General features: G+C 53.3%; 1 protein-coding gene across 1 annotated transcript in view; it reads left to right on the forward strand.

Moving 5' to 3' along the window:
- The window catches only part of TRIOBP (TRIO and F-actin binding protein), a 17,572-nt gene extending 11,185 nt beyond the window's left edge, over positions 1-6,387 (forward strand). Inside the window, exons 9-15 of the mRNA XM_031057749.1 lie at positions 1,642-1,789; positions 2,290-2,401; positions 2,862-3,021; positions 3,353-3,466; positions 3,762-3,848; positions 4,726-4,883; positions 5,582-6,387. Of these exons, the coding sequence (XP_030913609.1) occupies positions 1,642-1,789; positions 2,290-2,401; positions 2,862-3,021; positions 3,353-3,466; positions 3,762-3,848; positions 4,726-4,881 (777 nt within the window). The 3' untranslated portion in view covers positions 4,882-4,883; positions 5,582-6,387. The remainder of the gene's footprint in view (positions 1-1,641; positions 1,790-2,289; positions 2,402-2,861; positions 3,022-3,352; positions 3,467-3,761; positions 3,849-4,725; positions 4,884-5,581) is intronic.
- Positions 6,388-11,474: the final 5,087 nt, after the last annotated feature.

Here is an 11,474-nt window from a genome sequence, read left to right on the forward strand (position 1 = left end):
TCCTGCGGAGCCCCCGCTGGTTGGTGCTCACCACGTGTGGTTCTTGCTAGCTGGGGCTCCCACGTGTCTCGTTAAAAGCAGTCAGTCAGTCCCTGGGGACAGCCCGAGCCCTGAAGGTCACTTTGACAGCACAGCCCATTCGTTTGCTGGGACAGCACGTGGGAGAGCCAGCAAAGCAGAATTTGCTCATGCTTCATCCTCTCACTTCTCTTTGTTTGTTTATTCTCCCCTCTCATGGACTGATCCAAAGCAAGCAGGGTCACATCCCACAGGGATTTCCTGTGTGGAGGCTGCTGTTTGACCATAGAGTGGGATTTTCAGGATGGGCCTTATGTGTTGGAAGATCCCAGGGCAGAGGGGGTTGGCAGGGCAGGAAATTGGGGCTGGTGAAGTCTGTTCCACAGGGTTGGCTGTACCTAGCACAGATAAAGAAACCCAGAAGCCTTGTAGCACCCAGCCCAGACAGCCCTTACCAGTCTCTGTGTTATCATGATTTAATATTTACAGCTTACAGACCTCTTTATGGTCAAAAAAAAGAGCAAAAGCAGTGGGGAGGAACTTTCTTATCTTCCTAATAACTTGGCTCAAAAAGCCTGCATTTCACATCTGGGGCCAAACTTGGCCTTTCCCCAAAGGATTCACTCTCTCTGTCTGCCAAGGGTTGCAGCTGGTCCCTGCATAGATCACCAAATTGATTCCTCACCTTTTTCCTCTGTTGTTCTGTGAAGCTTCCTAGCTTCTCTCATCACAGTAGAGAGGAGTAGCCAGGAAGGGTTTGCATTCATACAACATGTTCCAGTGTCTTTTGTATGAGCCTTAGTCCTCAGTGGGGAAGGAATGGGATGGCAAGGAGCTGTTGGGGGATGTGATGACATCTTAGCTCTCGGCTGATGTCCTTGAGGCCCAGGCTATTAATCATCATGGCACAGTTTGTTGGTGAACAAACTCTTCCTGAGAGGCTCAGGGAGACTCTGCCAGAACCTAGAGGGGGAGTGAAGGCATAGTGCCAAGGTGGGAACCTCCTTGCTTTGCTCTAACCCGAGTTAATCATAGCACTCAGCATAGAAAGGACCATCCCCCTGGTCTCAGAGGCATCAGAAAGGAGGGAGAGCTGTGTGAGGAGGATCCCTAACCGCTAGGCTGTGGGGAGGGCTCTTTGGCAGCCTCCATCATGTCACAGGGTAGTTCAGGGTGTCACTTTTCAGGAGAGGAGGCTCGGTTTTCATTGATTCCAGGGGATGTGCTTCATTTAAAAGGCAGATGCTGAGATGCAGTTCCCACTGTTGATCTCTTCCAGGCAGGCAGTGCAGCCCTGTGTAGGTTTGGGTTTGTGGTATCAGACATGTTATTCCCAGCTGCTGGACCAAGAGGGATGTTCCTGTCTTGCTGCTTTAGTTTTAAGAGCTAGAGGAGCATTCTTCCTCTATAAAGCACAAAGGGGGATTGCAAGACATGTGTCCCTGTAAAATGGTTGTGTTCATGATTAAAGTGCCACCTCACTTTCAGAAGGAAAAGACCCTCCTGGGAAGTAGCCTCACTTCTTTCAAAATGTCCCTGCACTTGCAGCCAGGTGCCTGTCCTTGCCCAAGCCCTTCCTCCTTCTCTGCTGGTCCCTCACACCTCCTTTCCTCCTCACACCAGGAGGCCTGTGAGCGCAGCCTGGCTGAGATGGAGTCATCCCACCAGCAAGTGATGGAGGAGCTGCAGAGGCACCACCAGCTGGAGCTGGAGCGGCTGCGGCAGGAGAAGGAGCGGCTCCTGGCAGAGGAGGCGGCAGCAACAGCAGCAGGTAGGAGCAGACACCAAGCTGTGCCTCTGCTCAGCTGGGTCCCTCCTGCCTCTCCCCAAATGACTCTTGCCAGAAGCCAGATGTCCCAGTCATCTGGAGCCACACTGCTGACTGTACTGGTGTGAGACTGGTGCTCCTTGGAGCACGAGCTCTGGTGCTTCTCGCTCCTGTGGCGCTGGTGGAGATGGGGTGGTAAAGATCCTGAAGGAAATGGGGTCATGCCTCTGGATGGGTGGGAAGGGACCAACACTTTATTGTAGGTGGGCAAGGCAGAGATAGTAGAGAGCTCCAACAGTGCCCTGTGTTAGTCCCCTTGGCAGCATGATTATCCTGGAGTGTGGAGATGGTGAGGAATACTCTGAGGGAAGAAGGGGAAGAGGAGGAATCTGCAGGGATGGATCTGGGAACCTGCAGTGGAGAGAGCTTAGTCAGTTCTCTGGTGTGTTTTCCATGAGGCTGGCACAGCCTCATCCCCCATTTCTCACTGTCCCCCTCTGCAGCCATTGAGGCACTGAAGAAAGCCCACCGGGAGGAAATGAATAAGGAGCTGGGCAGGACACGGAGCTTCCAGCAATGCAGCTCTCTCCCGGAAGCCCTCCAGAAGCAGCACCAGTAAGAAAGCATCTCTCTCACTCCCCTTGCCGCCTTGTGCCGCTGTCACCACACTCCGTCTGCAGCTCTAGTCCTGAGCTTTTCCTCCTGCCACTTCCCCAGCTCCCTCCTCAGGGCTAGTGGGTGCCTGGTAGTGGCTCCCAGGGCTGCTGCAGCTGTAGGGAAGTTTGTCCCTTGCTTGGCTCTTTTCCCTATCGCACCTCCCTCATACCTATAGTAATTTTCTGTCTGTTTTCTTTATGGAAAGCTCCTCCATTTCTTCTGCATGGCTTGGAGCTCCAAGAAGCACCACGCTGATGTGCAGGAGTGTGGGAACTGAAGCTCGGTTTCACAGGGAACATTGTCTTGTGCTAATGACTGATGTGGGCAGAGGCTGGCTATGGCAGGGGGGGAGGCAGTGCCAGGGGCCAGGAGCTGGCAAGGGTTTTGGGGCAGCAATGAGCTGGTGCCTCTTTGGCAGGTTGGACGTGGAGTCGCTGAAGCGGGAACTGCAGGTGCTTTCTGAGCAGTATTCCCAAAAGTGCCTGGAAATCGGGGAGCTCACCCAAAAGGCAGAAGAGCGGGAGCAGATATTGGAGCGCTGTCAGCGGGAGGGGAAGGACCTCCTCCAGAAAAATCAGGCAAGAGAAGGGCTTTCCTGCCAGCAGAGAGGAGCATTGGAGCATGCTCCTCCTTCACACAGCACAGCCCCTCTGTTAAAACTCCCCTATTTGTTCATATTTCTTCCCTTCTGAGATTTTATCATCATAAATAAAAGGATTAAGAGTTAGAGACTGTCTTAACTGTGGCATTAAATATGGCGAGTGTACTCTGCTGGATGTAGATGCTGCCATTTCCTATGGTTACAACATGGTCTCCAGGCTGAACGAGTGCTGCCATGGGGATGGAATGGTCAGGACAGGGAGAGCTCTGTGCCGTGGCTACTCTGACATCTTTTGGCTTTGCCTGCAGGAGCTGCAGACGCGCCTCTCGGATGAGATCGGGAAGCTGCGAAGCTTTATTTCATCGCGGGGCTCTGGGGACCGTGCCTCGCACAACAACGAGCGCAGCTCCTGCGAACTGGAGGTACAGGGATCCCCCTGGCTGCCCCCTGCCTCCATCCCCGCCTGTCCCGGGGGTCTGCTCCTCTTGATGGCTTTGGCTTGGAGCAAGTGGGAGGGGGTGACAGATGGAGCGGTGCAGGAAGCAGAATGTGAGGCTCCCCTCCGCTGCTCTCTCCGGCTGCTCGCGCCGTTTCCTGCCCCAGCCCTTCTGGCCCTTCCTTCCTTTTCCGCCGCTGCGCTTGCGCCAGGGCCTGCCGGCCTTTCCGAGGCGGTGGCTCTTGAGTCACCTCTGGTTCCTCTCCCCCCTCTCTGCCCAGGTGCTGCTGCGGGTGAAGGAGAATGAGCTCCAGTACGTAAAGAAGGAGGTGCAGTGCCTCCGGGAGGAGCTGCAGATGATGCAAAAGGTCAGTGGTTTCTTGGAGCAATTGGGAAAGAGCAGGAGAGGGAAGGCAGGGAAGCAGCAGGGCTGCATATCAGCAGGCTCTGGCTGGGTTTGTTGGGATGCTCGAGACAAACCCTCCTGTTGCCTGTGCTGCTTGTCTGTGCTGACTGCAGAGCACAGAGCAGCTCCAACAGCACGGACTGGCAAAGGCTGACCTTGTACAAGGGAGGAGTCACAGAGCTGCTGGTTTTCCCAGATGTATGCACACATAAGCATGGACAAGCCAGGAGGCCGCCTTCGCAAAGTGGGAAACCTGGATGAAGGCTGCCTGGCATGCTGCTTCCTCTAGCTGTCCCCTCTCTGAGTGGACGGGTTTCCTTGGGCACTGTTTCTGGGTGTGCTGCTCCCTCCACTGGCAGCAGCTCCTTCAGAGGAATTTTCAAAGGCCTCTGCCAAAGGGGAACCTGAAAGAGGCTTTGGACTTCAGTGGTGCTCCAGGAGTTTATAACTTACATAAGTTTTTGGCCATATAAGCAGCTGCACCCAGCTCTCTCAGTGGCCTGCATTCCTGGTGGGATTATGTTTCCCATGTGGCTGCCCCACATGCACACAAGCTGTGTTACAGCCCACATAACCTCCTCAACCTGGTGCTGTACATCCCTGCTGCTACTGTGGGGCCAGTGTCTCTGCGTTCCTCCCTGGCCTGGTGTTTGCAAAGTGGTATCTCCATGCTCTTCTTCTGAATGGTTTCTGCCTGGCCTAGATTAGGATAGGCTTCAAACCCAGAGTTAGCTCTCCCCTCCTCACTTGCTGGCTCTTCTGCTGGGCTCACCTTGCTGCCACCCTCCCTAAAATCAGGAGAAACTTGCCCTGCCTGACCCCTCTCCCTCCCCTGGCAGGACAAGAGATTTGCCTCAGGGAAATACCAAGACGTGTATGCAGAGCTGAATCACATTAAGGTGCGCTCGGAGCGCGAGATCGAGCAGCTGAAGGAGCACCTGCGCCTGGCCATGGCGGCTCTGCAGGAGAAGGAGTCGCTGTGCAACAGCAAGTAACGGTGAGCCTGGGCACGCTGGGCTGTCCCCTGTGGGGGCAGGTGCCTGAGACTGGCTGCTGCAGGGCCGTGGGAGCTGCCAGTTTCTCCTGTTCCACTCAGTTTTGAAACTTTAGGCTTAAACTCATCCTTCTCTGCTTCTCGCATCCTCTTGGCCTGCACTGCTGGCCCTCCTGCTGTCCCTGATGTGCTCCCAAGGGCTCCAGCCACCTTTTCATGGTGCTCTTGATGCAGCCAGCACCAATCACTCCTCAGCCAGGCTGCTTGTGGGAGCCAGGCAAATGCTGGCCTTCGCCCCGTGGCTTGAGTGACAGCGTGGGTGGTCACACATTCCCTGTGTAGGCAGTGTTTCTGCTCCCTTCACCTTTGAAGTGGTTTCCCTATCGCAGCACAATAATTTTAGCTCTGCATCAAAGCAGGCCTGACTAGACCCAGTCCTTCTCCCACACTCACCTGCAGGCATCTCTGTCACAGATGGGGGAAGCAGGGTGATGGGAATGAGGGCATCCTGTTGTCCAGAGTGCTTCTGCTTCTTGCTTGTATTGGGCTCACCCTGCTCCACCAGCGCTTGCTGATGGCTGCTGAGATGAGTGGGAGTGCAGCAGGGCACCACACAGCCACCTCCCCAGGGAGCTGAAGGGAGGGCGTTTCTGCACTCACTGGACTCTTTCTAAACCATGTCTGGTTTTGTCTCTCTCTAGGTCTGCTCTACATTTGTTATCTGTTCTTGTTTTGTATTTGCTCCATTCCTCACTCGTGGGGAGAGGGAGGTTGAATCCCTATCCGTGTCCACCTTGGTGAGGAATCCCACACACCCCAACCTCCTCACTCCCCTCCCAAAGCTTTTTTGATGAACCCTTTTTGCCTGCATACCTGAGCACGTTGTTTGGACTGGCTCCTTACATGCACCTTCCTCAGGATTTTATATGTGAAAATTATATTTTATAGAGGAATTTTTTTCCCCATGGAAAGGAGGGGAAGAGGAGGAGGAAAAGTTTTACTACATCACCAACATTTTTCTAACCCGAAGAAGAGAACCTGGTTTTTCCCCCTTTCCTGGCTCCATTTCTCCTGGCCACACACAGCCACCTTTGGCACATATTCCCTCTCTTCCAAATGTCTTCACGGTCCCCCTGGGATGTAGGGCAAGGACCGTGCTCCCCCTCCCCGTGCCACCCCCGGGACCTGCGGAGAAGACACGAAAGCCATAGGGGGAGCCGCTGGGGCTGTCTGCCGTGGGTGTGCTTGCCCGAGGCGGCTGAAAGCGGACACCTTGGCAAGAGTCCACATGACCGAGCTCTCTCTCCGTGGCTGCCCTTTTGGCTCCTGCAAGAACCTGCATTGGCAGGAGCCCAGAGCCACGGGACTTCTCCTTTCTGGGGAAGAGGAGCTGTGAGGCTGCTACTGCACCCGCCCGAGCCAACCTCCTCAGGGTGACAGCTGCTGCTGCTCCGCTGTGCCCTTCAACTTTTAACTTAATAAAATCTTCCCCTTTCGCTGAGAAAAATGTATTCCTTGAGAAGAAGTCTTGCCATATGGCCCAAATCCAGTGGTTAAGGCTCTGTGTGTGTTTGTGTGTAATTTTTTTTGAGGTTTTAGTGTGTAGTGACCAGTTGCTTCCTTTCTTCAGGATTTGGTGAGGGAAAGCGACAGGAGCACTCCTGGCCAGAGAGGGAGAGGAGCCTTGCAGTGCTGTTATCCAGCAGTTTGCCCCACCTTTGGGTTTGAGGGGGAAAATAATGTGCTTCACTGCACTGCTCCCAAAATTCCACATGGACCCTGAGCCTCATGGAGGAAGAGCTGAGCCTGGGCTGCATTAGTAAATCCGGTATTGGAAGGGTGCATGGCACTGCAAATTGCTGGCAGAGTAAACAGTATAGAGAGATCCTGGGGAGGTGACAGAGATCATAAATGCTTTCCTCCTCCTGTTTTTTGTGTGAAGCATGTTGCTTTTATGTCAGGATGGAGGACCTGGTGGTGACTACTACTCATTCAGCCCTATCCCAATATAAAGAGGAGCTGTTGTTCTACAAAGAGATCTAATTGTGGTCACATGCTGGGGCTGGGGCAGCATCTGAAGAAGGAAAGACAAAAGGGGTCAAGGAAGATTCTTGGATGGAGGTGACAGATGTGAGGGCTGAGAGACTGGAGTACTGTGAGACCTGGGGAAGGAAGCAGGGTGTAAGAATGCAGTGGCAGCTGAAATGAGGGGTATTAGGGTGGCACTCTTTTGCTCTTTTGCCATGGTATTGGCATCCCCTAGGACAAGAGGGGGCAGGCCTGCCCTTCCCTTGGGAAGGGCTGCAGGGACTACTTTCCCTAGGAAAGGCAGATCACTTTGTTAGTCACAAATTCTGGTAAAATTAGGTTGCAGATTTTAGTCACGTGTACAAGGCCCTTGGGCAACCCAGTGGATGGTGCAAGAGTCCAAACCATGAGCTCAGCTCCCTACTACGCCTGTCAAGCACCAGGGCTTGCTGTTGATGGTTTTTGGCCTCCTGCCTCTGGCCTAGAAACCCTTCTGTCCCTGTGCTGCCCAAGGTCCAGGCTTTTCCCTCTGCTTCCAAGCAGGATGTGGCCATTGCCATCGAGTTTGGAAAGGGGCGAGCGTTTGGAGGATTTGTCCATGGGATGGCAAGAGGTGAAAGAACAGCTCAGGGCAGCTGTTTTCAGGCTGCAGAGCTTGGTCTTTCCATGGGGATTTATAGGAGCCAAAAGAGGAGGAGAAAAAAGGGTTCAGGACACAGTGTGTTTTTTAGAGAAAATAACCACTCAAACAACAGTCTGCCTAGTTGTACCTGCTCCTGGGGGAGGAAACTCCCAAAAGTGGGTGCTGGGGGCAAGCAGAGGGTAAGCAATTGCACTCTGCTCAGCAGCCTGCTCACCCATCTCTTCCCTGAAGGGTTTGGTATCTTGTGTTTGGGTTGGTTTGTTTGTTGGGGTGTTGTGTTGTTTTTTTCTGCCTTTCAGACGAGGGCTGCTCAGCCTGATAAGCGCGTGGTGCAAGCACAGGCGAAATGTGCGTGCCCCTGACATGTGGTGGAGCTGCCCCTCCTTGAGGCTCTGTGGCTGCAGATCAGCCCCAGCAGGGCAGAGCCATCCCCTCATCCCGGGGCGATGGGGGATGCGCCTCCGGAATTGGCGCGGCGCTAATCGGGCAGAGCCTGTGTCGCCTGCGCCGGGGTGATACGCTCACCCCGGCGTCTCCACGTCCTTATCTCCTGGCAGCAGGGGACCTGGGCACTGGAAGAGTGGCCACGAGAGGAGATGGCCAACATGCCCGCGGGTGGTAGGCGTGATGGCTGGCAGAGCCCAAAAACATCCCAAAGCGATGGCTGGGCCCCATCCGCTTGCCTGCAGCCGGGCTGTGGCTGTGAGGAACATCCCAGCCTCGAGCACAGGGTTAAAACCACGGCTGGACAGCACCATGGTGGTATGGGAGCCAGCACCCCAGCTCACATAGGGAGCTTACCCTTAAAAAGCAGCCCATAAATCTTTTAAAACATTCATAATCAGTCCAGCAGGCAGGGATGATGCCCCTTTGCCATTTATTTGTATCCTTCAAGCCTGCTCTGCCCCTAGCAATGGCCAGGCTGAGTGGCTTCATGCTGGGCTGGCCACACTGCATTGCACACCAGGGGCTCAGAGCTGAAACTCTTATGAGCACAGCTGGAACTTCAGCTAGTTTCCCTGTTTTGCTCTTAAAAAAGCACAGAAGCACTTGGATCCGAGTACCACCAAGACCAAGTTCCACTGCTGGGGATTTTGAGTCTCTGAAATGGAAACTGGGTAAAATGAAATATTATCTCTGACATTAATTTCCAGAAGTGCCCTGGTGCTCCCAAAAGCCTATGAACAGCTGTTCTACCCCTACAAGGCAGGGGCTCTCACCCCATGGATCTGTAGTACATCTACAGTGAACGCAGTTTGACCATTTAAGACAAAATCTGCAGCTGGAAATGTGTAAATCCCTATGGGGTCTGGTTGAACTCAGTGTGGGCAGGGAGGAGAAGGTAAACAGGATTACAGAGAGGATTCTTCTGCCAGGCTCTGTCCTCTGGGATTTGTTGGAGATGTGGGATTTCCCAATTTCTGCAGAATAATGCCAGAAAGGGAAGGCTTGGGAGGCTTGGAGTGATTGGGTAGCAACTCCTGAGGAGAAAAGTGGGTGCAGGGGGTAACCCACTGCATCCTGGGCATGGTGGCAGGTTCCTGTGGCAAAAAATGCGGGCGTGAACCCAAGATGGCCATAGTGGCACATGTGCCTATGGGATAAACTCTTCCTTCTGGATGAGTCCCCTGTGCTGCCTGCAGTGGGGTGCCAAAAGCGCTGGACCCACTTCCCAGAGGCATCAGGGCTTGCATTGCTTGGCATCTGCCTTCCACCTCCAGGCCTGACATCCTGCCAGGGGCTGGAAAACCCTCTCATCTTCTCAGTCCTGACCAGTTCATGTTAAAGATGCATTGTCAAAACAGTGCAAGGTTCAAGGGGTGCATTCCAGTACCAGCTGGGGTGCTTGGGGGTTTGCCTTGACCAGGTTACCCCCCATGTGCCACGCCAGCAGCAGCCTGATGAGCTGTGACCACCTGTGTGCTTTCCCTCCAGTGAGTTGCCTGGGGGCACGGGATCTTCCCCTTAGTTTGACTGACTGAAAATAGGGATCTAGTGTGTATGAAAGAGCCAGAAGCTCCATGCACAGGGGAGAGCGTGTTTGTTTGCCAGCAGCGGCACCCGCCGGAGGAGGATGAACAGCCCAGATCAGCAGCAGGAGCTGCCCAGGTGAGACAGTGAGATTAGAACCTAAGGTGGCCTAAGTTAGGTAAAGGATCCGCCCTGTCCCTCCCTCTGCCTTTGCCTCCCCATCCCTGCACTGGATTGATAATTGCTGCCTGGCTTTTAGGGCTGGAGGCTCTGCAGGCAGCCCGTGGGTGCTGTGCCAAACCCAGGGGCCAGATCCTAAACCCTCCCAAACCTCCTGGTGTCCCCTCAGAGCCTGGCGCGGGTGAGCCACGCGCAACAGTTGCAAACTTGGATGCAAATCAAACCAGATGTGCCTTATCTGCGTGCCTGGGTTTGCCTACGTGCAGCAGCCAGCGCCCGCGGTTCATTCCCAGATAGGAAAAATGAGAGGTCCCTCAGACGGCCAAAGTGTTGCACAGAGGCCACCAGAGCTCTATGCACTCCATGTGGGATGGAAAGCCATTTATTTATTATGTCTTAAACAAAAACAAACCCCAAGGGAGGCAGGAGGGTGGTTATTCCTCTCCACAATTACGAGCGGTTTGCTCCTAATTAAATCAAAAGGTTTGCAAGTGCTGAGAACCTTTCCCACATGGAATAGTGCATGTGAAGAAACTCTGTCAGGGAGGAAGGCTCAAGGAGATGCACTTGGTCCTTCCATCTCTGGGAAAGCATCAGGGGCCTGAGTGTCTTCTGCCAGGCCAGGTCTTCACATTAAAGATTCCTATTTCTCTTTAAATGTAGTGATGGGACAAGGGGGAATGGCTCTAAACTGAAAGAGGGCAAGTTTAGATTAGGTATTAGGAAGAAATTCTTTACTGTGAGTGTGATGAGGCACTGGAACAGGTTGCCCAGAGAAGTTGTGGATGCCTGAAAGTGTTTAAGGCCAGGCTTGATGGGGCTCTGAGCAAGTTGGTCTAGTGGAAGGTGTCCTTGCCCATGGCAGGGAAATTGGAGCTGGATGATCTTTAAGGTCCCTTCCAACCCAAATAATCCTATGATTCTATGATTCTATTTCTATTATCTCAATTTCTACTATTTATATTATTTCAATTTCTGTATTTATATTTGTATTTATGTATCTATATTGATGTTTAATTGATGCACACTTCTGTGTGTCCCTGGCTGGTGGTTTTCATGGTCCTGGACACCCCGGGCACTCAGAGGCTATTGAGAGGTGCTCACTGTGTATTTTAATGCTAAACTGAAGCACAGGGAGGTTTGGTTCAACTCTGAGCCCAGCATGGCATGTTCGTGGGCACCAGGTGGCTGCGCCTGCATGTTTTTAAAAAATAAGGAGAAAACATCGTCTAAATCCTACTGGCAAGATGAAGATAGTGGCTATATTTAATCTCCCAGGAACAGCCGACCGCTCACCCAGCGGGGAAAGGATGGCTGGCTGATTGCCACTATGTCCCTGCTCTGTCCCTGCACTAAGGGCTGTGTGTGTCTCCCAAAACAAGGGGACAGCCTGTTATTTGTGATCCCTCACCATCCACCTGCAAGGGCTGAGCTGGTGTTCCTAAAGCACCTAGTGGAGAGCAAAGGGGCAGAAGATGGAGTAGTGGCACTTGGCCATGGTGTATTGCTGCTGAGCTGACTTGTGCCCAGTGCTCCCCGGTGTCCCACTGCCACGCCCAGTGTCTTCTCTAGTGTCCCTTCTTGCTCCCTTAATATATTCCATAGTGTCTTTCCTTGTCCCCTGATATTTTTCCAGCACATCTCCTTGTGTTGCCCCTAAATGTCCCTGTGTCTGCCCTAAGTGTCCCTCTGCATCTCTTGATGTTGCTCTGAATATCCCTGGCTTACCAGTGTCCCCAGTGTCCCCCACAGCATCCTTCTTTGTCCCTACA

Source organism: Geospiza fortis, unplaced genomic scaffold (assembly GCF_000277835.1).
Source record: "Geospiza fortis unplaced genomic scaffold, GeoFor_1.0 scaffold173, whole genome shotgun sequence".
NCBI classification, from domain to species: domain Eukaryota; kingdom Metazoa; phylum Chordata; class Aves; order Passeriformes; family Thraupidae; genus Geospiza; species Geospiza fortis.